The 27,734-nt window shown below is 38.0% G+C and overlaps 1 protein-coding gene across 11 annotated transcripts in view; it reads left to right on the forward strand.

The window, feature by feature from the left end:
- GRIA3 (glutamate ionotropic receptor AMPA type subunit 3) overlaps nt 1–27,734 on the forward strand; it is a 322,070-nt gene that overhangs the window by 248,406 nt on the left and 45,930 nt on the right. For all 11 annotated transcript variants that reach the window (XR_012429864.1, XR_012429865.1, XM_074029201.1 and 8 more), the window contains one exon: nt 8,993–9,191. Coding sequence is in view for 9 of the 11 variants with exons in the window: in XM_074029201.1 (XP_073885302.1) it covers nt 8,993–9,191 (199 nt within the window). In the remaining 2 variants the exon portion in view is untranslated. The remainder of the gene's footprint in view (nt 1–8,992; nt 9,192–27,734) is intronic.

Consider the following 27,734-nt stretch of genomic DNA (forward strand, 5'->3'; position numbering starts at 1 on the left):
CTAAAAATGCAAAAAATTAGCTGGGCATGGTGGTGGGCACCTGTAATCCCAGCTACTTGAGAGGCAGAGGCAGGAGAATCACATGAACCTGGGAGGCGGAGGTTGCAGTGAGCCAAGGTTGCACCATTGCACTCCAGCCTGGGCAACAAGAGCAAAACTCTGTCTCAAAAAAAAAAAAAAAAAAAAAGTTATGCTAACTGAAATAAGCCAGATGCAAAAGGCCACATATCATGCCATTTGAATCCCATTTATTGAATATCTCACATTGTATGATTCTATTTGTCCAGAATAGGTAGTCTACAGAGACAGAAAGTATGTTAGTGGTTGCCAGGGGCTTGAAGGGAGCAGAGAGGGGATAATCAGGGCCAGTATTAGGGTGAGGCAATCGAGCCTGAGTAAAGCAAGTACAGGGATCACATCCAAGCTTTATTTAAAATTTTGATATTATGCATTAATTTTTTAAATATTGGACTAAAATTCTGTTCATCTTGATTAATGAGATTTTGATGCCCCTTTAAACTTTGCATGTGGGGGGGTTGCTTCACTTGCCTTATCCTAGTCCTAGGCCTGCAAGGATTAACTGCAAATGAGCATGAAGGAACTTTTAAGGGTGATAAAAATGCTCTAAAATTGGATTGTGATGATAGTTGCACAACTATGTTTACTAAAATCACTGATCATACACTTGTATTGGTGAATTTTATGGTATGCAAAGAAAAGCAAAATATTGAACATGAATGTCCTGAGCCTCACAAACTTAGTCTAAACCTAAACAAATATGGCGGTGAATTCTTAATCATAATACATTGTAAGTGAATGTAACATCTTTATATTTTGAGACAAAAAAGTTGTAGGTTTTGGTAAACTTGAATATTAATCCAAATACTGACCAGAGTCAATTATACAAACATATTAGGGATTTTCACGTGAAATATAAACACTCAGAAGATTCCTACCATGTTTTTACAGCATACTTCATTTTGAGATTATCCACTTGGAGCATAAAACATTTAAAAAGAAGCTTTGCAGCATAACTAATTGGTAACCATATTTGGCAGCTTTTTAAAAGAGTCTGTATGGGGTATGCCTCATTTATCGAAGTCACACATTTTTTGGCTTTTCTCAATCTGCTTGATTACATTCTCCAAATTATTTCACTCCCTGTTCCTTTTGTGCTTAGAATGTGTGTCATTTTTTGTATTATCTGGGAGTTTGTTTTGCTAGTTTCTTTATTTTTTGAAATGTTCACTTCAAGAGATTATGGTTTCTGAATGATCCCATAATTGAATGATTTTTAACATGGCTGGTAATCTATGTTGAGACAATACTAAAGAGTCATTAAGGCTAAAGATCTTATTGGTTGCTGTAAGTGAATTTTTAGAACTAAGTTTGTGGTATCCCCATTGGAGTGCTGCATACTACTCTGCATACTCAAAAAGTCTCTTCTCATTTTTAGAAGTACTTATGTATATTGATTCATTAAGTAATAACTTAAAGATTATGGCCTGAAAATGACAAGTTGAACAGGTTTGTTAATGTCTTATAGTAGAATTTAAGCTGTGGCTCTTCCTTGGCACTGAGATACATCAAGTGCTTTTTTTCAAAGTATATGTTTTATTATACTACACTAGACACTGTCATAAAGAGCAATGGCTTTCAAAATGTTTTGCCATGACCCACAGTAAGAAGTAAATTTTCCATCACAACTCAGTATACACATATGTATATAACCAAAAGTTCACCATACTTTACCCTTACAATGTGCAATGCACTCTGATATTTTCTATTGTGTCATTTTTTTAAAATTCTGGTTACAATTCAGCCCAGAAATAGGGCACACAACCTACAGAACACTAGCCTAGAGTAACAAGTATTATTCTTACTATACTTTTAAGTAATAAATTATTGCCTTTATGAGCTCTATGTTTTCCACCATATGGGTGATCCCTCCTCCAATACTGTCTTTTGTGTGTCCTTCAAAATAAATTATACCTTTAAGCCTTTTAATAAAATGTTATACTTCTTAGCATATTTCTTATATATACTAGTGAAGAGGAAACATGTTCCTCCTTATCTTGAGAGCTCTACTCATTGTATGTTTGTGCTCAGTTGTATAACAGCAATCACTGTGATGTGTTTCTAGAACTATTAACAGATTTAGAAATTTCTGATAATAACATAGTTGTTACTGTAAGATTTGTGGTTGCCTTGACTGCAAACACCAGCAGTATACTTTATTTCTGTTTAATGGCCATGGTTGGAACACAAACTCTTCAGAAAGCCCAGAATGTGAGCATGCATTATACACTCTGACTTTTCTCAAAACTGAAGCAATTCAAGAAATTATGATACCACATTTTAAAGCAGAATTTAAGTATTAGAGCAGGAGGAAATGTCAGACATAAATTAGTCCACCTGCTTCCATCTACTGGGGGCAGAGGAAAAACAACCACCTTCCCTCAGCTTCCACTGTGTGTAGGCACTTTACCTGCATTATCACGTGGATTTTAATCCTCAAAACACCACTGCAGAGTGGGCATTATACTTATTTTTAAGTTGAAGAAGGTGATAGTCAGATTAAATAATTTGCCCAGTCACACAACTAATGGCAGAGCCTGAGTACAAACCAAGCTCCAATTCCAAAACTCATGCTCCTTCCACTTCATGCTGCTTTTTCCCACATCACAGACAAGGGAACACCACCCAAAGGATGATGTGATGAAATCCAAGGTCATGGAGGTTTTCAGAGGCAACAGTATGATTATTTCCACTATACTGCCTCCCACTACCAACCTGAAGTTACACTGTTTGTTCCATTCCTCTCCTCATGCTCAGGCACAAGAGCTGTTTTCCATTCTCTCAACCTCTAAAGAAATTCTACCTTTTTTCTGGTTTTCAATGAAAGTAGGCAGTGAGCATTTAAAATATTATCGAGTGTGTGTATGCTCAAAGTAAAAGACTGGAAAATCAGAAACAAGACATCATGAGAAAAATTGATGGCATCATTACATTTCCACCAAATTATTGACAGCTACCTAGAAGCTTAAAGAGTCTATGTCGGCCGGGCGCGGTGGCTCAAGCCTGTAATCCCAGCACTTTGGGAGGCCGAGACGGGCGGATCACGAGGTCAGGAGTTCGAGACCATCCTGGCTAACACGGTGAAACCCCGTCTCTACAAAAAAATACAAAAAACTAGCCGGGTGAGGTGGCGGGCGCCTGTAGTCCCAGCTACTCGGGAGGCTGAGGCAGGAGAATGGCGTAAAAACCCGGGAGGCAGAGCTTGCAGTGAGCTGAGATCTGGCCACTGCACTCCAGCCTGGGCGACACAGCGAGACTCCGTCTCAAAAAAAAAAAAAAAAAAAAAAGAGTCTATGTCAATATTAGGTTTGAACTACCATAATTGTTCACAGGGAATAAGTTTGTTCTACATGAAGCCGGAGGCTGAGCTAACTCTAGAGAAGGTAATCAATATAATAAGCTGAGGCTTTATCCACATACAAACTGATTTATTAGGAGGAGTCGGTGGAAGGTGCGAGGAGATTCAATTCAACCTTTTTCCCCCTCAGTGGGGAAGGAGAAGACAGGCAGTGGAAGAAGCATAGTGGTTAAGCACATGAGCACTGGAGTTAGCCTCACTAGATTCACAATCTGCTTAGCAGTTGTGTAACCTGGGGCAAATCACTAAATCTTGCTAAGCCTCAGTTCTTCATCTGTAAAATAAAAAGCACAGTGCCAGGCATGTAAGTTCTCAATAAATGATAGCTATTGTCATTATTAAATTGGCTGCATATAATCATGCTAGTTTCACAAATACTAACAACTAATATAACATTTCCATTTTAGTTCCTAAAACTCCTTGGGAATACAGTTGAAATACCAGTTAGTATCAAAGAGCTGACCTCTGATGAGAAATAACCAGCAACATTCCTTCTTGAACTTGCTTTTGTTAAAGATTACCCCTCTTGCAAATATTTTTATTGTATTATTCTACTATGTCTTACTGGTATTGGCTGAAGGTTGTAACTTTATTTTTAATACGAAATTTATTTCCTTTGTAAAACTTGGATAGAACCACTAAGCAGTCCAGAGTCCAAGTCCTTCCAGACAAATGCTCCCCCTGCTGACTTTCTGTGCAGCTGCAGGGACATCTGAGGGCTAGACAAATTGAAGACATGAGAGTTGGGGGAATTATTACAGAGAAAATGGAAAGAACAGATGAACTTGAACCTGATAACTGTGTACAGATGTTTCCAAAGGTGTTACTCTCCTGTTAAGTTTTCAAGATATCAAGTACTTTGTTGAAGAGGGCAGGGGATCTGTCCAGATTAGTTGACACGTAGATCCTCCTTTAAAATGTGAAGTATGTGCAGAAAAATAAAAGACATGAAGGATATAAAATAAATGAGATCAAAGACAATAGTAATTTGGGCTATGTTTTAAGCATACCATTTCCTCTGCTGATGTATGACCACTGTCTTTATCTTACTGCACATTCACTTCAAAGTAGTAGTGATGTGATAATAAATTAATGAGGTAATAGCAGAATTTTTATTACAACCATTTCATGGCTTTTCTGGCTAAAAGCTGTAGTTTTCAGTCTTTGGGACATGGTTACTTATTCCCATCAGAGAAGACTATAAGAACCAAAGATTGATTCTGCACATTTTAAAAAATCTGTCACAGACATGGCATTAAATGGAGTGTAGAAATGATGCATACTTTGGAAGAAAGAAGAGAAAAAGAGGAATGATAAAGAGTTTGTACAAAAGAGAAGCAGTTTTCAGTCCCAGCTCTCCATCTTGTAAAGCTAGTAAAGTGAAGATTATAAAATTTACTTACAAGATAAAGGTTATAGCACATAGCTCACTTTTATTATCATTTCAGAGGTCATAAAATACATTTTATTATTAACTCAGAAACTCTAGTTCTTTATTATTGCAGATAACAAGAGCATTGTATATTATTTGATGTACGTATTTTGCAGTGCTTTTATATGTCTGTTTTCCTCTTGTTGCTAATTTACTTTCATTAACTTCACGCCTCCTCTTACATTTCCTGAAAAGGTATGATACGCTTCTTATAATGCACTTTTATAAACACTAAATGTGCAGCATTTTACAGCCATTTCATTATGCTAACCTTGAAATCTGTCTTGTGCAACAAAACCATTTGAAATGAATGTTAAACATTTTGTAGCTGCATTAATGGAGGGAAAGATACTGGAAAATGACAGGTCTTTTTAACTCAACTATAAAGTCTTGTCTTATTTTAATAGATCCTTTATAAAATGTGATGGAATTGACCCATAAGTCACTTTTTATATAGCCTCCATGTGAAATGTGGGTTTAAGTGGCTATAGTTTCCCTAATGAGAAAAGGTAAATGTAAAAATGCCTATGGAGCTTCTTCCCTGTAGGTTCCTCTGCACTTTTTCTCAGTGAAAGGATTGAGGCACTTATGCTAAACAAGGGAATAAAGTGGTGGAAATCCCATCAAATCTTTTGTCTAAGCTACTACTGTTTTGAGGGGAGAATGTTGAATGCAAGCTTGTGCATTCTATACTGATTCCACTGAAGCTCCTTTTCTATCTCTGCTGAGGTATGCAGATACTGTTATGCCATTTCTATGTGGGTAATCACCCAAATTCTCCACGCTCATAGGTATATCATGATATTAACCACAAAATTGCCAAAGTCAATAACCATGTAGACAAGAGGCCACGAAAATGACCATTTTGCATTTAGGTTTATTTTCAGTCATGTCAACAACCAACAGCTGAGTCATTCAGATCAACCACATGATGATCTGAATCAGTACTAAAGTGGCCAAAATAACCAGATTATGATGTGCAGGCTTGATTTTAGATCAGACTGACACAGCCACAGTCCATTAGCCTCAATACAATGGCACAGTGTAATTTCCATAAATTACTGTATTTTTCTCCACATTGTCAAGTAGACAATGTATGAACTACCATTAGTATTCACAACAGCAAAATATACCTCTTTCCATAGCAAACTATGATTCTGGAATTACTCCAAAGTCAGTTTTCTCCTTGGTCTGGCAAAACCTCATCATTCCAAATAAAAATGACAGTCACAGTTCTGTCCCAAATGAACAACAGATAATAAACAATAATTATACAAATATGTTTGGTTTTCATGCTACTATATTTCTCAGCATTTGTAGAAAATTTGTACCTTCTATAACTTACACACCACTTTGGATTTTCTTATACAAAATACAGGTATTTTATATTACAAAAATGTGGGTATTTCTTTCCTAGTGTATAAGTTTAAATGTTTTATTTTCTATTCCTCCTCTCTGTGCCTCAGTTTCTTTATCTGTAAAATACCTCTGTTTGCTTATCTTTAAAATAGTACCTAACCATAGGGATAGAGAATTAAAATAGTTGACACAGGTAAAGCAATTAGAACAGAGTCTGGCCCCCAAGAAGTGCTCAGTAAGTATTAGCTATAATTGTTATCATTTTTGTTCCTCTATTACTATGGATGTTTCTTTGGAGTGTTAATCTTTTATATAGCAAAATTATTTCTAGAGTCAGATCAGTTCAGAATAAATTAAATGTATGTAGCAACAATGAAGAAAGACTCTGAAAGGTATAAATGCATAATCAAAACACTCTGTATACTTTTAACATTCAGAAGTGTGACACATTCTTCTGTGATTCATCCAGATGTTTTTACTTCTGGTTAAAAGAGAAATGTTCCCAGATGAAATCCTGAGATAGTGTAACTGTTAGAAAAATCTGCTGCAAAGCAGATTTTCAAATTCAAAAAGCTAAAAGTGATCATGCTCAGGAAATAAATAAGGGTTGTCTTAGGAATCCAGGGACCAAGAGGAACTGCAGATTTTAAAAAAATCAAGTCAGTTTGTTATAGTTAACCAATAATAAATATTTATCAAAATACCTGCCAAAATTATTCAATCAGAGTGTAGCATCTAAAACAACTGAGTTTTCCAGAGGCCAGAGAAAGGTTATCTTGGGACACAGGAATTTAAATTTGCTTCAAAGTGGTGAAATGCTGGTACAGACAGAGAAGAGCTTGATTTGCCGGCTCTCAGCCCAGAACTACCCTCTTCCCACAGAGCCTAGAGATATGCCAGGCTCCTACGCCTATTCTTGACTTTATGACAGAGTGGGTTCTCTTCCTGTGAGCTTTTCTGGGCATGGGAGAACATAGCATAACTAGGATGGAGCTCTGCCACACAGCAGAATTATCCTAAGGATGATGTGGCAATGTTTTATAAAACCTAGGGAGCAGATTTTCATTTCTGCAGACAGAGCCAGCCTTCAGCAACACTGTGAAAGAGATGAAGTTTCCTGAATACAAGCCATTACCCATCACTGAGCATTCAATTCCCTCACACTGTCCAATAACTTCCTATGGTCCCTGTCTCTGAGGAACACTCATGATGTAGGACCAAACTTGCAACACTGTCTGCACCTCGAGAGTGTTATAAACTGCTGCTGCTTAGTCCCAACCCCCAGGGTTAGGATTTAATTGATCTTGGATGAAGCCTAGGCAAGGTTTTTTGTCTTTTTGTTTAGACATGTTTTGACTGAAGCTCCCTAGATGATATTGATATGCAGGCAGAACTGAGAATCACTGATGTAGAAGAACAATGTTTCTCGGTTTGGTCTGCAGACCACTTGCAGCAGAATCACCTGTGATGCTTAAGAAGTGCAGATTCTTGGGCATTCAGCTATTCTGAATCTGCATTTTAACAAACACCTCAGGTAACGTTGATGCACAGTAACATTTAAGAACAAAAATTTCACCTTATTAAAACTTACTTTCCCGTTCCCTACTAACTGAATAAACAGTGGGTGCTGTTGAAGTAATGTGTTACGTTTTGACCAAGCCTCCTGAAAACAACACAGAGGGTGATTCCAACAGAATTTCTCCATCAGACCAGGAAGATGATTTTGTTTTCATTTTCTGTGCATAGGGGTGGAGAGGGGTGTGGAGGAAGCAAGCCTTTTAATGCCTCTAGTCCGACTATACAGGTAGTTTCCTACTTCACTTGGAGTCTGCCTTGTGTGGTTAAGGCTTAGTTGTCAAAGGAGAAAGTTTCTAATCTCCTGGACCCCAACAGCTATTTATATGAAGATGATAATAAATATTATCGTCTAGCTCCTTGCCTCTTGGGTGATCAACTCCACAAAATGGCAATGTCTTTGTTAAATTTATTAAACTCAAAGTGAATAGTGCTCATTTTCCAGCACCTACCCATTTATCTTCAAGTGAGAAGAGGTTTTCGACTATGTTTCTCTCATGACATTACCTTATAGCAGTGGTTTTCAACCTTGGTTGTGCTTTGTAATCACGTGGTGAGCTTTTAAAAATCTAAATGTCTGCGTCCTACCTCCCAAGTTCTGATTTAATTGGTGGGCCTGGGCATGAGTTTTTTTTTAAGATTCTAGGTGATTTTAATGTGCAGCCCAGGCTGAAAACCACTTGCTTCTACAGGTGTGCCCAGCAAAGTTCACAGGAAGAGAACTCAGTAAGTTAAATTATTACCTATGGAAGCAGGAGATGGTAAAAAAAAAATATATATATATATATATTCTTTCCTGTAATTAAAAGGAAAAATCCTGCTGGGAGTACACTTGCAGTCCCAGCTATTCAGGAGGCTGAAGCTGGAAGATAGCTAGAGCCCAGGAGTTCAAGTCCAGTCTGGGCAACATAGAGAGACCCCACCTCATTTTTTAAAAAGAAAATCCTGCTTTGAAACGTGTATAGGCCTGATGAGTATTATGCATGCACCATCATAATATGCCATCATGACATGGGGTATTGTTGTTAACATGTGACCTTTGTTTAATGTTTTAATTCCCTTACATCATCTATTTCCCTCCTCCATCAGCTATACTTAAGCCACTCCTCTTTCCAGAAATAAAGACAAGGATTTCTTAAACTTAGATCTGGCCCCTCTGGGTCTGGATTTGTTTTTGTTTTGTTTTATAGATCACTCTCCGGGCGCATTGTTGGAGGGGTTTGGTGGTTCTTCACCCTGATCATAATTTCTTCCTATACTGCCAATCTCGCTGCTTTCCTGACTGTGGAGAGGATGGTTTCTCCTATAGAGAGTGCTGAAGATTTAGCTAAACAGACTGAAATTGCATATGGGACCCTGGACTCTGGTTCAACAAAAGAATTTTTCAGAGTAAGTGCTTTGCAGTTAATTGAGCCTGCTGATTTTTATTTTATCATCTTCTCACAAAGGCAAGTTCACAGTGCTTTTAAGGGAGAGTTGGGAAGGAGTGGGAATGTTATCAAAGGAAAGCATCTTAAATACTGGGCTGCTTGGTTGGTGATCTACTTCATTGTCGTTTAGAACCAAGACTTGAGTAAGACATAACAAGTTGCATGTCGAGGGCACTGAGTTTGGACTACCAGGTTTGAATCCCAACCCTGCCACAAAGTGATTGTTTGTCCTTGGGCAAGCCATTTAACTTCTACCAGCTTCAGGCCCCTCACTTGAATAATGAGGGGATTTAACTAAACAATATTTATTCTGCTTTCTAGCTTTTATAAAAAGCAGTGTTTTTATGTCTCAGAGGTTCACAGAAGTTAGGCAATTGACTGTAAGACTCTGAGGAGTAATGGACTATAAGAAATTATATATTCTCTTTTAAATGTTGGTTGTCTATTGAGATGTATTACAATTGTATCAAGTATTTGTGTATATGGTGATAATTTCATTTTCAGGACAGCTGATAATTGTTTTAATGTCTTGGGTAGACTTATTCCCTCTGCTCCTCATAAGCAAAATCTTATTGGGGAAACAGTAAATTTTTCACTAGCAAAAGTTAATAAAGCTATGTAAAGTCTGTCAAGAGGAAAGATGAAAGGAGGAAATAACAGAAGGATAATACGAGGGACAAACCACTTTTACATAAACCATCAAGATCTTTGTTCTGTGGTAACAGGACTATTAAGGAAGAATACTAGTAGAGTTTTTAAGAACTAAAATGTTTTTTCAGTTACCCCAACAAGAAAAACATGCTGATTTGGATTAGAAAATGGACACATTCTATAATATTACTACTGCCTGCTACTGTAACCACAGTAACTAGTTGTAGCAATGATCCAGAAGCCACTTGGGTAGTAGGTGGAGTAGTTAGTCACTCTCTTCAACCAATAATCAAGTTATTCGATGACAGATATAATTGCTGATTTTTCCTCAAAGGCCCAGAGTAAACAGATGGTGGTTCTAAACCTGCTTTTTTAAATAATCAATAAGAAATAATTTCTACATGTATTGTCATGAGATTTGTCCAATTACTTCACAGTAAACCAGGAAGAGTGTGTTTCTTGACATTATAGCAATTAACCACAAACTGTTTTCACTCCCTGAAAGAGAATGTATTAGTCCTGGGACCCTTTCAAGAATTCTCATTGATTCAAAATATCCATATCTCACCTCTACCACCTGTTTACTGAGCAGATCGTAATCCCCAACTGGGAAGAAGGGTCCAATGTTGGGAGCATCAAAATGACATGAAGACCCTCTGGAACTAATCTGGCCTTGACCCTCACAACTATGGCAGTCCCATAAGCTTATTTAGAAACAATTTCCTGCCCCCATGAAATCACATTTATCAGGGCTAGAAGCCAGGGATTTCCATCTGATGAGTAGTCAACACATAATCAGTTCCATGGAAATCTGGTTTGATATCAACCTTCAACAGAGCTTATGATCACCATCCCAATAGGCATGAAGTTTCTATATGAGGTAATTAACCACTTAGGCTATCAAGACACCAGAAGTTTCTATATGAAGTAATTAACCACTTTGGATATCAAGACACCAGAAGTTTCTATATGAAGTAATAAACCACTTAGGACATCAAGACACCAGACTTGGACCCTCAGATAAGAGATACTTGTTCCACTGGAAAGCATTTTTCTTTCAAAAACAATTAGAGATTAGAAAGTTGTGCTTTAAATGGTAATCAATAAATGGCATCAATCCCCATTAGACTTTCAAAGGCCATTCATCCATATTGCAGGCAAAAGGAGGCTCTCTGAAAAGATGAAGAGATTTATTAGCACAGAGGCAGAAAGTGTGACCAAATATTCATTGCCCCCATGCCCAGATCCCATCTCCCACTTATTTTGTGTCTTTCTCAAAAACTAGGAAAGCATCTACTAAATCATTCAATGATGATTTCATTAAAGGGCGCCATATTACCAGAGCTGATTTGAATCAACATTTAATTCTGAGCAAAGCTATTGCCACATTCTGATTGGTTTGTGGTTTCTAATGCTTATCAATTCCTAGCCAATGAGTAATTTGTATGGAAATTGAGTTGTTTTGAAAATCTGATTAGACAGGGAACTGGATATTTCTAAGCATAAGGAAGTACAAATCATTTTCTAGTTCTGGCATGCCACTTTTTCTGTTTCCCCAAATGGTCACTGGTGGCATCATTAAGGACTTGGTGAGGTGGTTCTTCAGGGTAGCACACAAATGTTGATTATCTAAAAGTGGAACTATAAAAGCAGCATAGAAAAATCAACTTCTTTAACCTGCTTATACTGAAAATGTTATCTAGACCCAACAAAGGCTACCCTTGATATTCGTACAGTACAGGGTTGTGGGGCCGGCGGCCAATTGGTCTCCAAGCCATTTAAATCCAATGGGGCAAAGATGCCAGCCAGCAAGAGCACATCATCCTTTATTTAGGGACTTGACTGCCACAGTCGTGTCACTTCCCCTTCAATCTTCAGTGACGTCAAGTCATAAAGGCAATTTTAAAAACTAACTTCTGGCTGGGTGTAGTGGCCCACGCCTGTAGTCCCAGCACTTTGGGAGGCCGAGGCTGGCGGATCACGAGGTCAGGAGATTGAGACCAGCCTGGCCAACATGGTGAAACCCCATCTCTACTAAAAATACAAAAATTAGCTGGGTGTGGTGGTGCATGCCTATAATTTCAGCTACTCGGGAGGCTGAGGCAGGAGAATCGCTTGAACCAGGGAATCAGAGGTTGCAGTGAGCCGAGATCGTGCCACAGCACTACAGCCTGGTGACAGAGTGAGATTCCATCTCAAAAACAACAAACAAAAAAAAATAGTAACACACACACACACACACACACATTGCGCATCTCTGATAGCCTGCCTTATGAACTTCAGAGGATGAAACAAGATCACACGCAACATTTACAAACATAATATGAACTCATTTCTTCCCAAGCTCACTCTATACTAATACTACGGGGACCAAATTGTAATAACATAAGACAGCCTGGGGCCAGCCCTCTAGTCCTTCTACTAAGAGATAGGAAGAAATAAAATAAAATTCTTTTCTAATTGCCCTGCAGACATTTTTACTTGTCCTGAGTAAGGCTGCCATTAAAATGATGGTATTTTTAAGTGATTCATTTGTTTCTCTCATTTTCTGAGCTTTCCCTAGCTGTCATCTTACAATCCCATAATCAGTGGAACAGAGGGACCTCTTCCATCAGGAAAGGCAGGGAGCAAAATGCATGCTGCTAGAAGAGACATCTGGAATATTACTATTAACTCTCTTGATTTGAAAACTGATTTCCTTAGACAGCAGCTCTAAGGAAAGCTCTTGGGATATAACCATATATCTCAACCAGAGGTAGAAGCACATATGCCAAAAACACAAGTGGACGGCTTTATTGTTGTTGCCCAGAGAAATGCTACAATGATTTGGAAAGCTGCACCGAAATGATCATTCTCCACTAGGTTTTGGAAATTTAACCTGATACAGATTCATGTTAAAAGGTGGAACTGGAAGAAAAAGTAATTCCAAAGTTCTCTCTGCCTGCAGACCTTTAAAAGTATTAGAAAATAACTAGGATGCTGGATTTCTGTTTTGTGAAAATTGATATTAATATTTTATTAAGATGCATTCAAATAATTATTTATACATTTATATGCATAAACACCCAAAACAGTTTATACATGGAATCATATAACAGTATTCTCTTGCCATTATTTGTTTGTTTTTTAAAACTCAAATAAGTATAGATTCACTTCTTTTTTTACTTCATAGTATTTAACTTTACTTCAACTCTATTATTTCCTTTATCAATTTCCTCTTGATAAATGTTTAACCTTTTGAAAATATCTTGGTGTTGTTAATCGTGGTTCAATAAACATTATTTTCCATTGATGTAATAGAATTATTTTAAAATGTTTTTAAATATTTATCCTTCAGTTAAATCCCTTAAAGTACTTAGCCTGTGATGTGACATAAGCCATGTAATGCCCAGCTGCAGACAAAGCTGGCTTAACAAAGTTACAGAATGTAGTAGGCACCTGGCTAAGGAAAATTCTACCCCACAAAATATTTTGCCCCCAATAGGCACTTTAACAGGAATCACATTTTTCCCCTTTTTACATTAAATGTCTGATGGTGGAAGAAGGGGAGACGTTTGTTCTAAAGTTAATCCTAATGGAAAAGTTAAAGGTCCAATATTTTATTTATACCATAATGGACAATTTTTCTTTCTCATTTGTTGAACTTTATGCAAGGCTCTTGTGTTTATCTGGGCACAACTCCAGAGGCCTTCTTTCTTATTCACACCTGAGTGAATGGCCCTGACAGGTCGTGTATAACCTGTGATATGCCTGTGCATGTACCTGTGTGCGTAGGCTGCTGAGGCCGTGGTATTTGGTTTAGTTTGTTTCTTGCTTTGCCGCTTCTTGGTTTCATGATTCTCTGAAAGAACACAAGGCAGAAAAACCCCAGAGAGATATTTCAGAGTTTCAGAACAGTACCAATGAAGACACTAGTCACAATGAAGTTTACAAAAGTTACATATAAGAGAACAAAGACTTCTTTTATCATTTAGACAGAGTTGGTTTGACAAAGGTTTTCACCAAATCACATCAACAATAAGAAACTAAACTTGCTGACTCAGCCTATTGCACTAACCACTAAACTCAGCTTCCTCCCTTACCTACACAGGGCAGAAACATGGGGGAAAATGCCACCCTTTCTGAAACAAGCAAACTTTTGGAAAATGGCCAGGTCTGGAGGCTGACTTGTATAGTGCATTCTTTTATGAGATGTATACCACACCCAGAAACCTTGCAGAAATCATCATAACAGAGATGAGATAATCTCAAAACTTTCAGATTTTATGTGGAGATCATTTACCATGCTGGTAGAAGGTTTTATGAGAACTTAACTGCTCTCTTCTGGAAATAGGCAGTAATTCTAGAATCCCAAAAAATTTAAATCCATGTCAATTTGATATGTTTGGACAGTTGATGGGGAAATGGTACTGTTTTAATTCCATGTATATAGGGCATAAGGACACATATTAAAATAAGAAATAAGGCACCAGACCAGAATGAGGCACCGTAATGTCAATGAAGGCAATAAGTTCAAAGGATAATTTTATAAAACTGTCATTAGAGTATTTGCCAAGGAGAGAGTTGCATTATCTCTATCATATCTCTTATTTCACTATATCAGAGCCTGCATAACTACAGTGATTATTTTAGGACTTAAGACAAATACTTTATTTATTCTAAGAACGTACTGATATACAACTTATATATCACATATAAGAAGTCAATTGTCTCTTTTTGTATTAGTTTTGATCAGTTAGCTGATGAGGTCTTTGAGTCTTACCCCAATGCCAGATGCCAGATTTCTTTTCCAGATATTTGGCCATATCCCCATTACAGATAGTTTGGGGGATAAAAGGAATTCTTTTTAAAAAATGAAGTGTTTAACATTAGTTTAAACCTCTTTAAGAAAGTAAATATAAAAGAAGAGGAGTAGAGAGAGTGGCAACTTGCTCCAGTGCCCTAGGCAAGGCAGAAGAATTGAACTTTATTAGGAGACCACAAGGGGACTGTCCTATCTCGTGAGTTACAGGCGTTGTAAGCCCTGTGAAGCACAGCTGAATTACTCATGAAGAATATTTTGTCTCAACACAAGACTCTTTGATTATTGTCTTTGTCATTATAATTTTTAATTTTTTTAAGCACAGGCAGCAAAAGGAGGGGTTCTTCCATGCTGATTTGAAAAGTAGTCCCTGCTAATAGCATTTAGATTCTGCTTCCACATTCACAACCACACACACACACAAAGCATTTTCAACTGGGTCTACATTTCTTCAATATTTATTGGTTATCTATAACGGGGCTTTTGAAGTATATGCAGGAAGGGAGAAAAATCTTTCCACAAGTGCATCTATGCAGAGTATGCTGACATTTTGACATAATCTGGAAAATCAACCATTAATCTTTAAGCTTTATTATAACTGAGCTATGTATGCAACAGACCTCCCTGACAACTTAATCCATCCCCTTGCCTTAGGAAACACATCAAAATGTAAAAATCTTTTGTTAAAAATTTTTCTCACCAAACACCATGGTGAATTTAAGATCTTAACAGACAATATACCTGGAAAACTACAGCCAAATTTTATTTGTTTGAAGACACATATAATGTGACGAAATGTTTGAGGACACAGCCAAACCATGCACTAGGGGAACACATAACAGCAACAGCAACAGATGAGTTAATACTAAGGGTAGCAGGTCAGGAACATCTGCTGTACATACTACTTGGCAGTTTTAAAAAAAGAAAACTGTCTTTCAATTTTGACATGGCTGTTTTGATGCTTATTTTTTTTAAAGTCTTACTTTCCTATGTTATATAATATACAGCAAGAACCATAGACCTTATAGGTCAAGACTGGAGATAGAGCAACAGCCACAAGTGAGGATGCTGAGGCCAGGCCAAAAAGGCCTCTGGAAAAGGGAAAGATGCAATGAGACCACCGTTAGCTTTTCCCAGCAGCTAGGAATCTGTGACTCCATAGCTCTTCCTTTCAGGCAAGTCTCAGGCTGTCTGGAAAGGACAATCTCCAAAAAAGTAGAGGTTGACCTGACAACTGTGCACACAACTGAAAACACATCTAATATCTGCTTCCAAGAGAAAGGAAAACATTTAGCAATAAAGACAAGCTAATAATATGCCTGATATTCCATTGTTTATTCAGCAGTCTTTCAGTAACTTTTGAGCCAAGCTTCATGCTAAGCACTGACGATCATACATCTTATAAACAAAATTAAATTCCTCTCTTTTGCCAAAGTACCTGAAAATACCTAGACAGGCTTTTTCACCATGTTTGGAGATAGATTAACTTAAAATCTGGGTATCTCACATAGCTAGATGATTTTCCCTCCAGGGAAGCTGATAGTGTTTATTTCTATGGAGCTACTTCCCAGCATGGGCCAATCTATGGGTATGCTCCATGATGACTTAGCAGCAGGGTTAATGATTCCCTGTAACCTCAGTAGGAAGATCAGCTAGTTTATGAATAAAATAGAAATGGCCTCTGCCTTCTTGGAGCTCACAATCTAGTGGACCATTAATTTTCAACACACATTCACATACATTACCACATAATCCACACAACAATCCTGGGGCAGCCAGAACAAGTACCATTACACCTGTTTCATAGAGGAGACAAATGAAGTACATGACATTGTGATTTGCTGAACGCCACTCAGCTCAATGGAGAAAAGGCAGCACCAGGATCCTGCTGCTCTGAGTCTCTAATGCAGCACATGTTAAGGCATCTGTATCATCTACTGGTTGATCTATGTTTTTATTCCCCTTTATGGATCAATTAGAAAAGGAAATCTATGCCTACTTTTAAAAGACATTTCCCATGCTCTGACAACTTCAAAGGGTTCCAAGATAAGAAGGCAAAGAAAGACATCTATAAAGCTAGAGTGAATGCCATAAATGCAGCAAACCTCTGTTATTACACAGCTTGTTATAGTTTCTGACATGCTAAGGGTTATGTCATGTGTGTGGATGAAACTAGAAAGAACAAGAGAAAGATTAAAATTGTTTCTAGTTCCACATCCACTGATGACTTTCTTGTTTTTCTTTGGGTAATGAATATTTGATCTCAGTTTCTTCATTTATCAGGGAGAATATTCCTTGCTCTACTGTCCTTATGGGGTTGGTGAGAGGCTAATATCACAAAAGCTCGTTAAAAGTATGAAGGTGTCTACAAATCCCAAGAAACATTAGGAAAAGGGCCCAGCAATAGAGCAATTAAAACCTAAAGACTCAAGGGGAGGGAGAGCATCAGGATAAATAGCTAATGCATGCAGGGTTTAATACTTAGGTGATGGGTTGATAGGTGCAGCAAACCACCATGGCACACATTTACCTATGTAATAAACCTGCACGTCCTGCATATGTATCCTGGAACTTAAATAAAATAAAATAAACCTAAAGACTCTCCAGACACAGCTCTGTAGAGATGTGAGGGGTACTTCACAAAAATAAAATAAGATAATCTCTCTGCTTTCTTGATGGAAGAGATGTGTTTGTTTTCTTTTTCTGGCTTTGGGAAGAGAAAGAAAGCTCATTCAGTATTTTCCCCTTCCTGCTGATCCCACTTCTACCCTTAATTATAAAATATTACTATTGTGCTCATCTCCTAGTTGATCCATCTTTAGCTATTCCTTTGTGGCCTGCAGATTCAACAACTTCAATATGCACAATTTAGAGCTGCCCTTGAAGACCATCTAGAAACTTTAGGTGCTTGCAAGGTGGCATGCCGGCCATCTGCCCAAAGTAACCAACCATATGGATTTTATTAAACTATCTCCATTAGTCCTTCAAGGTAACCTACTTGTTTATGAGAGCGTTTCACAGCCCAGAAAGCCTAAGGGGGTTAAGTCTCCATTCTTTCTGAGGCTGCCAGTTCTCACAGACAGCATCAGGGTAATTAACATCACACAAGACCCCCAGATCTTTGTGAGAACTCTGAAACTCTGTTTCCTAGAAAAACTCATCTAAGGATCTCACTTTCTTTTCTTATCTGACACAGTCAAATCATCTAATAGCCTTCCGGTTAAAGGAATGAGGCCCATCTGTTCAATTAGATTTTACTTGAGTTCACCTGGCAAGCCTGTGTAGGTTAATTATTTGCAGTCCTCCATCATGCAGCAGCCTAAAAACTTGACCATAAGGATCAAGTAAAATTTCGACTTACGAAAACTCAACTAACAAGGACAATTAACTAGAATGCTTGGTTGCACTCCACTTTTGAAAGGAAAAGGCAACTTAGACACACAAAACGTTGATAAGAATTTTTTCCCAAAAAGCCTACTAGATTATGTCCTGCAGTCAGATTCATTCTAGTCTTCAACATCATTCACATTTTGGTCAGAGAGTAAATGTATTGAATGTTTATCATAGCAATTTAGGCACCAGGTATACAGTACAGGAAACATGACAGAATCCTTACCTTCAAAGAGCTTGCATTCTGTTGGAAGGAGACAAACCATAAATACATTAAAACAATAGATGTATAGAATAATTCCAGGTACTGATAGGTGCTCCAGGATGCAATGATAAAGAATGACTTAGGGTTAGAAAAATATTTTAAACTGGGAACTCGGGTTGGAGGGAGGGTTTAGGGAAAGCCTCGTTAGGGAGGTAACATTTTCTTAGAGATCTAAATGATAAGAAGAGAGGTAGCTATGTGAAAATCTGATGGAAAAGTATTCCAAACAAAAGTCATGCTAAGTACAAAGGTCCTGGGGCAGAAACAATCCTGGAATGTTTAAAGGAAGGAAGATAACCACTGTGGCTGAAGAATAGTAGCCTACATTAGAATCATAGTGATGGAGATTGTGTGAAGGGATCAGATTTACGATTCATTTTGGAGGTAGAGTCACAGAATTTGCTGATGGATTGGACAACATTTATGAGCAAAAGGAAAGAGCCAAGGATGACTCTCAGATTTTGGGCCTACATCCCTTTTCAGTAATCACTAATGAAATCTATAGTCATGAGGGCTGAAAAGGTATACTAGGACTGGTTAAGAAATTTTCCAAAGCGTCGGAGAATGTTAGCTGTCTGAAGGGAAGATTGTCTCTGTTATAACTGTTTTAAACAGATCTATTGAGATATAATTCATATATCACACAATTCATCCATTTAAAGAGGGTATAATGGTTATTGTTATATCACATTGTTAGTTTTTTTAAGTTGTGATAAAATATATTTGACAAAATTTGCCATTTTAACCACTTTTAAGCACACAATTCAGTGGCATTAATTGCATTCACAATGTTATGCAACCATCATCACTATTTCCAAAATATTTTCATCACTTCAAATAGAAACTCTATAACCATTAATCAACTTCTCATTCCCTCTCCTCCCAGCCCCTGGTAACTTTTAATCTATTTCCTGTCTCTATGAATCCGCCTATCCAAGTACCTCATATAAATGGAACAATATGTCCTTTTGTGTCTGGCATATTTCACTTAGCATAATGTCTTCAAGCTTCATACATGTTATAGAGCTTCATTCCCTTTTAAAGGCTGAATAATATTCCATTGTATGTATATGCCACATTTTGCTTATCTATTCATCTGTTGATGAATACATGACTATTTGTGAATAATGCTGCTATGAACATTGGCATACAAACATCTGTTCAAATCTCTGCTTTCAATTCTTTGGATATATACCTAGGAGTAAAATTGCTGGATCATATGTCAATTCTATGTTTATCTGTCATAACTTTTTTTTTCAAGACAGACAGAGTCTTGCTCTGTCACCCAAGCTGGAGTGCAGTGGCATAATCTCAGCTCACTGCAACCTCCGCCTCCTGGGTTCAAGCAATTCTCCTGCCTCGGCCTCCCTAGTAGCTGAGATTGCAGGCTCATGCCACCAAGCCTGGCTAATTTTCATATTTTTAGTAGAGATGGGTTTTTACCATGTTGGCCAGGCTGGTCTTGAACCACTGACCTCGCGATTTGCCTGCCTCGACCTCCCAAAGTGCTGGGATTACAGGCATGAGTCACCACACCTGACCTGCTATAACGTTCTAAAAGTCTATTTTGAAATAAAATAGATGAGGGCATCTTCTCTTCTGTTTTCTTCTCATTCCTGCTTAAACAATCTCAATCTTGAGGCAATAGTTGTTTCTGCTTTAGTAGGAAGAGGGATGCTGGATAACTGGTGTGGAGGGCAGATCTGTCGTTAATATCACGAAGTTTCATCTTGATATTATGAATGAAGTTGAGGAGGAGGTATATGTATGTATGCACGTGTCAAAAAAGATCTAAAGTCTTGTTTACACCACACATTTATACAAAGCCTTGGCTATTTTAGTTAATGGCCCCAGCTTTTAGCAAAAACTTAGGGAAGCATGCTTCCTTTTTCTGTGTTTGGGTTGCAACTCTGGTGCCTCAGCAGAATTGCTTTAGCATGCAGGCAACGGATGATAAAAATGGAACTCATTATCCTCCCTCTGTTCTAACTGGTTTAGAATGTTACCTGTTGGAAGAGAGGGGCTTGGATAGAGATAATCTGTTGCATTTCTCTCCAGTTCTGATTGCAGGAATCTATCTGTAAGCCGCCCTCAAAATTGATCTTCTATCTGTATACTCTGTGGTGACCTAATGAAGATGTCGCTGAAGGTGGTTATCTTCTATGCCTAGAGAAATCTGAATTCCAGAACTGAGTCTTAATTCCCAGTTTTATCAAAATTCTTATGTGTTCATATCCTGATTTATTTGACTCTTAACTTTACTTTCTTTGAGTCTGGTCTGGGTTACAGACTATTATTTTTATGAGAAATATTTTATTTTGTTTTTTTAAAACTAAGGTATGTTACAAATAAAACTTACATATCTTGTCATTCTTGGCAATATGAATCCACCTTGAGGTCACTATGCTAAGAGAAATAAGTCAGGTATTGAATGAATTATCTAATACCTAAATTTAATAAGCAAAAATAGTCTGTTATCTCTGTTAGGGGTATGCTTGTTACACTCAACTCGTATTCCTGTTCTTATTTTTTTTTTAATTTTCATTTTAGGTTAGTGAAGGTTTGTTATATAGGTAAATTTGTGTCAAAGGGGTTCGTTGTATAGATTATTTCATCACCCAGGTATTAAGTACAGTACCCAATAGTTATCTTTTCTCCTCTCCTCTTCCTCTTCCAACCTTTCATCCTCAAGTAGACCCCAGTGCCTCTTGTTCTCCTGTATGTGTTCATGTGTGCTGATCATTTAGCTCCCACTTATAAGTGGGAACATGTGGTATTTGGTTTTCTGTTCCTGCATCAGTTTGCTAAGGATAATAGCCTCCAGCTCCATCCATATTCCCACAAAAGGCGTGATCTCGTTCTTTTTTATGGCTGCATAGCATTCCATTGTGTATCTGTACCACATTTTCTTTATCCAATTGGTCATTGATGGGCATTTAAGTTGATTCCATGCCTTCGCTATTGTGAATAGTGCTGCAGTGAACATTCATGTTCATGTGTCTTTATGGTAGAATGATTTATATTCCTCTGGGTATATACCCAGTAATGGGATTGTGGAGTCAAATGGTAGTTCTGCTTTTAGCTCTTTAAGGAATTGCTACACTGCTTTCCATAATGGTTGAACTAATTTACACTCCCAACAACAGTGTGTAAGTGTTCCCTTTTCTCTGCAACCTCACCAGCATCTACTATTTTTTGACTTTTTAATAACAGTCATTCTGACTGGTGTGAGATGGTATCTCATTGTGGTTTTGATTTGCATTTCTCTAATTATCAGTGATGTTGTGCTTTCTTTCATAGGCTTGTTGGCTGCATATATGTCTTCTGTGGAAAAGTGTCTTTTCATGGACTTTGCCCACTTTTTAATAGGGTTATTTTTCTCTTGTAAATTTGTTTAAGTGCCTTACAGATGCTAGGTATTAGACCTTTGTCAGATGAATACTTTAGAAATATTTTCTTCCATTCTGTAAGTTGTCTGTTTGTTGACAGTTTCTTGTGCTGTGCAGAAACTCTTCAGTTTAATTAGATCCTATTTGTCAATTTTTGCTTTTGTTGTGATTGCTTTTGGTGTGTATGTCACAAAATCTTTGCCTGCTCCTATGTCCAGGATGGTGTTGCCTAGGTTGTCTATCAGAGTTTTTATAGTGTTGTATTTCACATTTAACAGACTATTTCTTGTATCAGTCGGTAACATCGATTTTCCAACCCACTGAGTAAAGAAGTCTGCCCTAGACACTCTGGGAATAAAGGAAATGCCATTCATACCCCTGAGTCCAATATGCAGAAAATAAACAAGTCAGGTGATTTCATCAGGGATGGTTTCTAAAAAAGAGGGCAATTTAAAATTATTTGGAGAGAGAAAAGAATTCAAAAATAGTTCAAGGGGGATGTGAGAATATTTTTGTGGTCAAGAAAAAAAAAAAAAAAAACAACGAACAATAAGACCATGGCTTTATATCACATTAAACCATGGCCACTATTGACTGAGGTAGTTTTCTCTAGTGTTCACATTAAGATTTGTTTGTGAGAAATAGCATATGTATACATGTTTGGGGGAGAGAGATTTAGGCGAGATAAAAAAAATTAGTTTCTGAGAAAGAAATTATTGTTTTGGAACAACTGTATCGCAGTAGAAATCAATATATAGATTGCCAAGGGTAAATTTGGAATCATTCCTAGAGACCAAGGTGCTCTGGACATGGTCTTATTTTTAATTTTAAAACTCACATTTTGCATGTGAATGTGAGGTTCATTAAAAATGTACTCTCCGAAGAATACTTTGCTTTCCTTTAAATGAGTTTGAGGAATCAATGTTGAAAAACAAAATCCATCTACACTTTTGGCATACGATATCAAATGAAAGAAGATTTTATAGCAAATCTTTCATATTTAAAAACAACCTCATTACATTAGACATTGTTTTAGATAAAATAAACAGCCCCTTTCCTGAACATGCTAGTATGAATAAGATAATCATAAAAAGAGTCAAATTAAAGCCCCTTTGCCAAGAAGTTTGAAGTTTGATTTCCAAATGTTTTATTCACCACCTTCCTCTGAACAGACACACACACACACACACACACACACACACACACACAATTGAGTAATTATGATTAGCATATTATTGAAGTTTATTATATATGAACATCAGAGAGAATAAACTGCCCCACCAGCCAGATTCTTAAGAACACTTTTGCTCCATTTTCTTAGCCTGGGATTTCAGCCAACTGTACAAACAGGAAGGTCGGGAACACCATGGTCAATAACTGAGGAAAAATATAAATAAATTCAAGGAGGCTTGGATAAATTCATACAATACGGATATGTGGAAAGTTGTTAAAGTTAAGGGACAGGTGCTTGAAGCACATTTCCACTTAGAGAGTTGACATCCAGAAGACAACCATGGCTTCCCATAGTCCATAGTCCTGTCTTAAAACTTTCTTATCTGAAACTACCCAAAGAGCAGACCTACAGGGACAGGACTATAATTTTTTACAAGATTGTTTACAAACACAATTGTTTCTCAGTTTGCAAGAATTGAGACTATTTAACCTGAAGAAGATATGTAGCAGCAGAATATATCATAATTGTCTTCAAAAATTTGAAGGGTAGACATTTTAAAGATGGACTGGACTGTTCCGTGGGGCCCCAAGAGACAGAACAAAGATCAAAGAGTGGATATTACAGGGATAGAGATTTTAGATCAATGTAAAAAGAACATTCTAATATAGCAATCCACAGATAAAATGAGCTATATTCATAGATAGTGAGGTGTTCATCATTGAAGGGATTGATGTTGAATAGAGGACTCAGTAATCTGATGAATGACTGTACTCAACCAGTGTTTTCCAACACTGTGTATATAAAGTCATTTGGGGAACTATTTTAAAACATAGACTACTGGGTCTCATGCCCCACCTCAAGATGCTAATTCCATGCATTCCAATAATCTGTGCTTTTAAAGCAGCTTCCTAAGTGATTAAAACACAGGTAACCAAGAGCCACTCTTTGAGGAATATTTGACGATTTTCTGCTTTGCTTTTTTTTTTTTTTTTTTTTTTCTTTTTTCCTATGCAAAGGATGCAGAGGGCAGGTTGGTGCCTGTGGTGCAGAGAGAAGCCTGAGTAGAAGTAGCTGGGGCCTGTCTGACATGAAGTGGTGTCTTGAGAGTGATCACAGCTGACTGGCTGAGGTCGAGCCGCCAGTTCTGTGTGTTCCTGTCAGGGATGGAGAGAAAGGAAAAACTTTTCCTCTAATCAACAGGGACCAGTAGGAGATAATTGTTTCAGGGGCTGGAATCTGAGGTCGAATTGGCACTGTTGCATTGATGCTTTGCCAAAGGTTTAGGGAGCCCCAAATGAAGATCTCTACAGGGAAGCTCAAGTAATGGTATCTGGCTGAAGACTATGAACAATAAAACACCGTGAAAACTAAAAGTAAGAGCAAAATTAAACTGCAAAGAGAGAAATCATGGCCAAAAGCCTTGAAAGGTTTACAGTTTTGACCTTCTACTCCTCTGATCCAGATAATGCCCTTCCTTTTCCACTGCCCATTTACTGGGTGAGTCTTGGGTGACCAGGACTGTTGTATTCATGTCTTTATGGATCCTTCAGAGAGCCCCCCGATTCCTATCCTAGAGGACGGCAGGTGGCCAGGTCCAAGTGCTGGTTATCAGTGGAGATCTTCAATTAGTATGACCTAGGTAAAGACTGTGGGTAAAAGGAATTTCTTAGAAAAATATGGAGCAGATGACAAAGATAGATCAGTACCCTGGAAACTCCTACTCTTTGGAGAGAAGCTCTCTCCTACTTTCCTTGACCCCACCCTTACTTCCTTTTCTCTTTCCTTCCTTTACCTGCTGGGTCTTGGGTAGTCAGGACTGTTATGTTAGTGTCTGTACAGAGGCATCAGGGAAACTCCCCACAAGTACCCCTACCTGATAGAATTTAGATGAATATCCATAGATATTAGTCAGCATGGGAAACTAAAAGCCACAGAACCTGGAAAGAAGTAGGGACATAAGCAACTTCATAAAAAGAAAGAAGAAAATAGAGTAGAGGAGCAGACTGGACAGGAGCTTGGCAACTCATGCCAACCTAAAGAAGCTGTCCCACTGGCCCTTTCTGAGACCTAAGAGTCTCAGGTGATGAGGACATCTATGTTGGTATTTTTACAGAGGCTTTAGGATGGACAAAAAGAAGAGCTGGCTTTGACACGGGCAAGTTCATTAAAGTATGGTTGGAAGCTATGGGCAAGAGAAATGTCCTTAAAAATGAAAAGGGACAGAATGAGAGTTTGCACCAAGAGCTTTGAAATCTTAGCTTTTAGCCAAAGATCTCTCCTACTATCATGTTATCCCTCCTCCCCCTCCTTCCTTCTTTGTCCTTACACCTGCCTTTTATGATGAGGCAGCTCTACTATGTGACTGCATTTTGGAGGCTTCAGGGAGCCTCATGCCTCCAAGTTCCCAACCTAGAGGACTGTAGCTGGGAGACATAAACTTGGTTGCCAGGAAGAGCTCAAAATTAGGAGGATGTAAATGTTATCAGGAAGAGAAACAGATTTTAAAACTGATACAGAAGGGAAAGAACCAGGAGCCAGGAAATTCCTGTAGCCAGAAGTACATCCGAAATGCACAACTCCTTATTCCTTACTCGCTTTCTCTTTGCCTATTTGATCTGCTGGGTGTGGGCACTGGGTAATCAATGCAGTTGCATTCATTTACAAAGGCACTGAGGAGACCAGGAGTCCTACCTTCTACACATAGAAGACTTGTGGGTGGACAGCCCCAAGTGACAAAATGGCAGGGTGAAGCCTCCTGGGAGTAAGCGGAGGTGATATGTGAGGAGAATATGAGCTGCATACCCTCCTTTAGTATCTTTACCAGGGAGGGTTAGTGAGGGCACATCTTTAAGAAAAGAGTGGTATGGTGGTACCCAGACTGAAGTGCTAGCTCTTAGGCCTAAAAGAAAGAAGTAGGATTTCTGTAATCCTTTCTGCCTCCCTCCCTTCCTCCCTCCCTTTTGTTAATTCTACATTGCCATTGCCATTTTAACCTGCTATGGGTATTAGGCAAACAGAAGTGTGATCATAATCAAAGGCACCCACCCATGGAGTGGGCATAAGGTATCTGTTGAATACAGGCACCGGGGTGGCAATAGGAGAGTTACAATTCTCAAGCAGGAGAGAAATGCTTTCCAGCCCAGAGGCCAGATTGCCCAGCCTTGATCTACATCAGCAGTTGGGCACAGTTGATCAATTTTCTAATCAGTGCAGCCTTTGCTGATTAAGGTTATACTGTGGATATTGCTCAGCTTCATACGTGGTTAAGCTGGACCTGTTAACAAGGTACATAGAGTATTTCCACCACAAATTATTTGGATATCTGATGGATATTTAAGAGGAACCATTCCTTCTTTCTAACTTTCTTTGGAAGTGCCATCATCTCCCAAACATACGGATCCTGGCTACTGCCGAAAAGAGAACTCTGCCCTCTCCCTCACTGGAAAGTAACTTCTCCGTCTTTTATAAAGACCAGATCAGTTTTTATAAGGCTAGAGTTCAATCTTTTTTCACTCTTTTCTACTAGGACCCTTGCTATTACCATGGATACCTATTTTGGCCCTTGACACTTTGGAGATACAGTACAGTATTCATTGTACCAGGATCTCCCACCTTGAAGCTCTTTTTACTGGTTTTGTTGTTGTTGTTGTTGTTTGTTTGTTTGTTTGTTTTGTCTTCCAGGCAATTTCCAGGCTTGCCTATCTTCCAGACCAAAGATTACCAAAAACTAGTTAAAAATATTTGGTATCTTTAAGGCTTTCCCTTTCTTCCAAAATCTTTGACTATACAACGCAGCCGGACCCTACCTTAAGTAATCCATTAACCAGACAATTCACAACTGATGAAAGCAATAAATAGTAATTACTCATTGGAAACATAATCTTCTCTAGAAAACAGAGATCCCTTAGTGCATTTGGGTGCTAACAGATCACTACTTGTCAGAGAAACCTAGGAGGAAGGCTTTCAGAAATAAACATAAAACAGCCTATGTATCAATAGAAAAATAAAATTTGATTTTCAAAAATGAATCTAATTTATGGCACAGCTTTTTCCTAGGAATTCCTCTGTTATATAATGGAAGACATACTCTTTTCTAGGCAAAGCAGCACAAATCGGGGAAAGGAATATTTAAAGATGTTGGAAAACTTACTTGCCTATGTTGAAGCAATCTCTGTAGGTATGGTTACATCATTCTAGAAGTCTGGTAGTCAATCTCGGCGTCTCCTTTACACACACTGGTCATTTTTTCAATACTTTTGGATCCATGTCTTCCTAATGCTGGACTAAATATTCAGCATGTACCATGTTGCTAAAACACAAACAATGAGAAACCTAAATGTCCTGTATTCCTTGATTTTGAGTTTAAATTTGTAGCGTTAATATTGCATTAATAACCTATTTTGCATATCTGTTTGATTGTACCATCTTAAACATTCATTTAAACCTAGGGAGGTCAGCGTGACTCCTACCTGCTTCTCACTAATAACATACTTTTCAGCGAGTAGATAATGAGTGACCTGGATAGAAATCAGTGGAAATGCAGATTGCCATCAGGTGGAGAAACAGGCAGGCAATCCACTTTCTCCACAACACTCACAAGCAGTTTTGAGGCTGAAGGTAGAGAAAGCAAGCCTCAAAGAGAGACGACTGTCTAGGAAGGCTCTTAATAAAATATTCTGTTGTCTTTACATGTGGGAGTATGACGGAAAAGTCATCCTAATGGAAATTAAATCTTGCAAGTGACTTTAAAAATCTTGGGTTAATAGAAATAAAGGATTTAATTATGGAGGAAAAAAACGGATAACTCTTGGCTAATGATTATCCTAATGGGT

Source organism: Macaca fascicularis, chromosome X (genome assembly GCF_037993035.2).
Source record: "Macaca fascicularis isolate 582-1 chromosome X, T2T-MFA8v1.1".
NCBI lineage: Eukaryota > Metazoa > Chordata > Mammalia > Primates > Cercopithecidae > Macaca > Macaca fascicularis.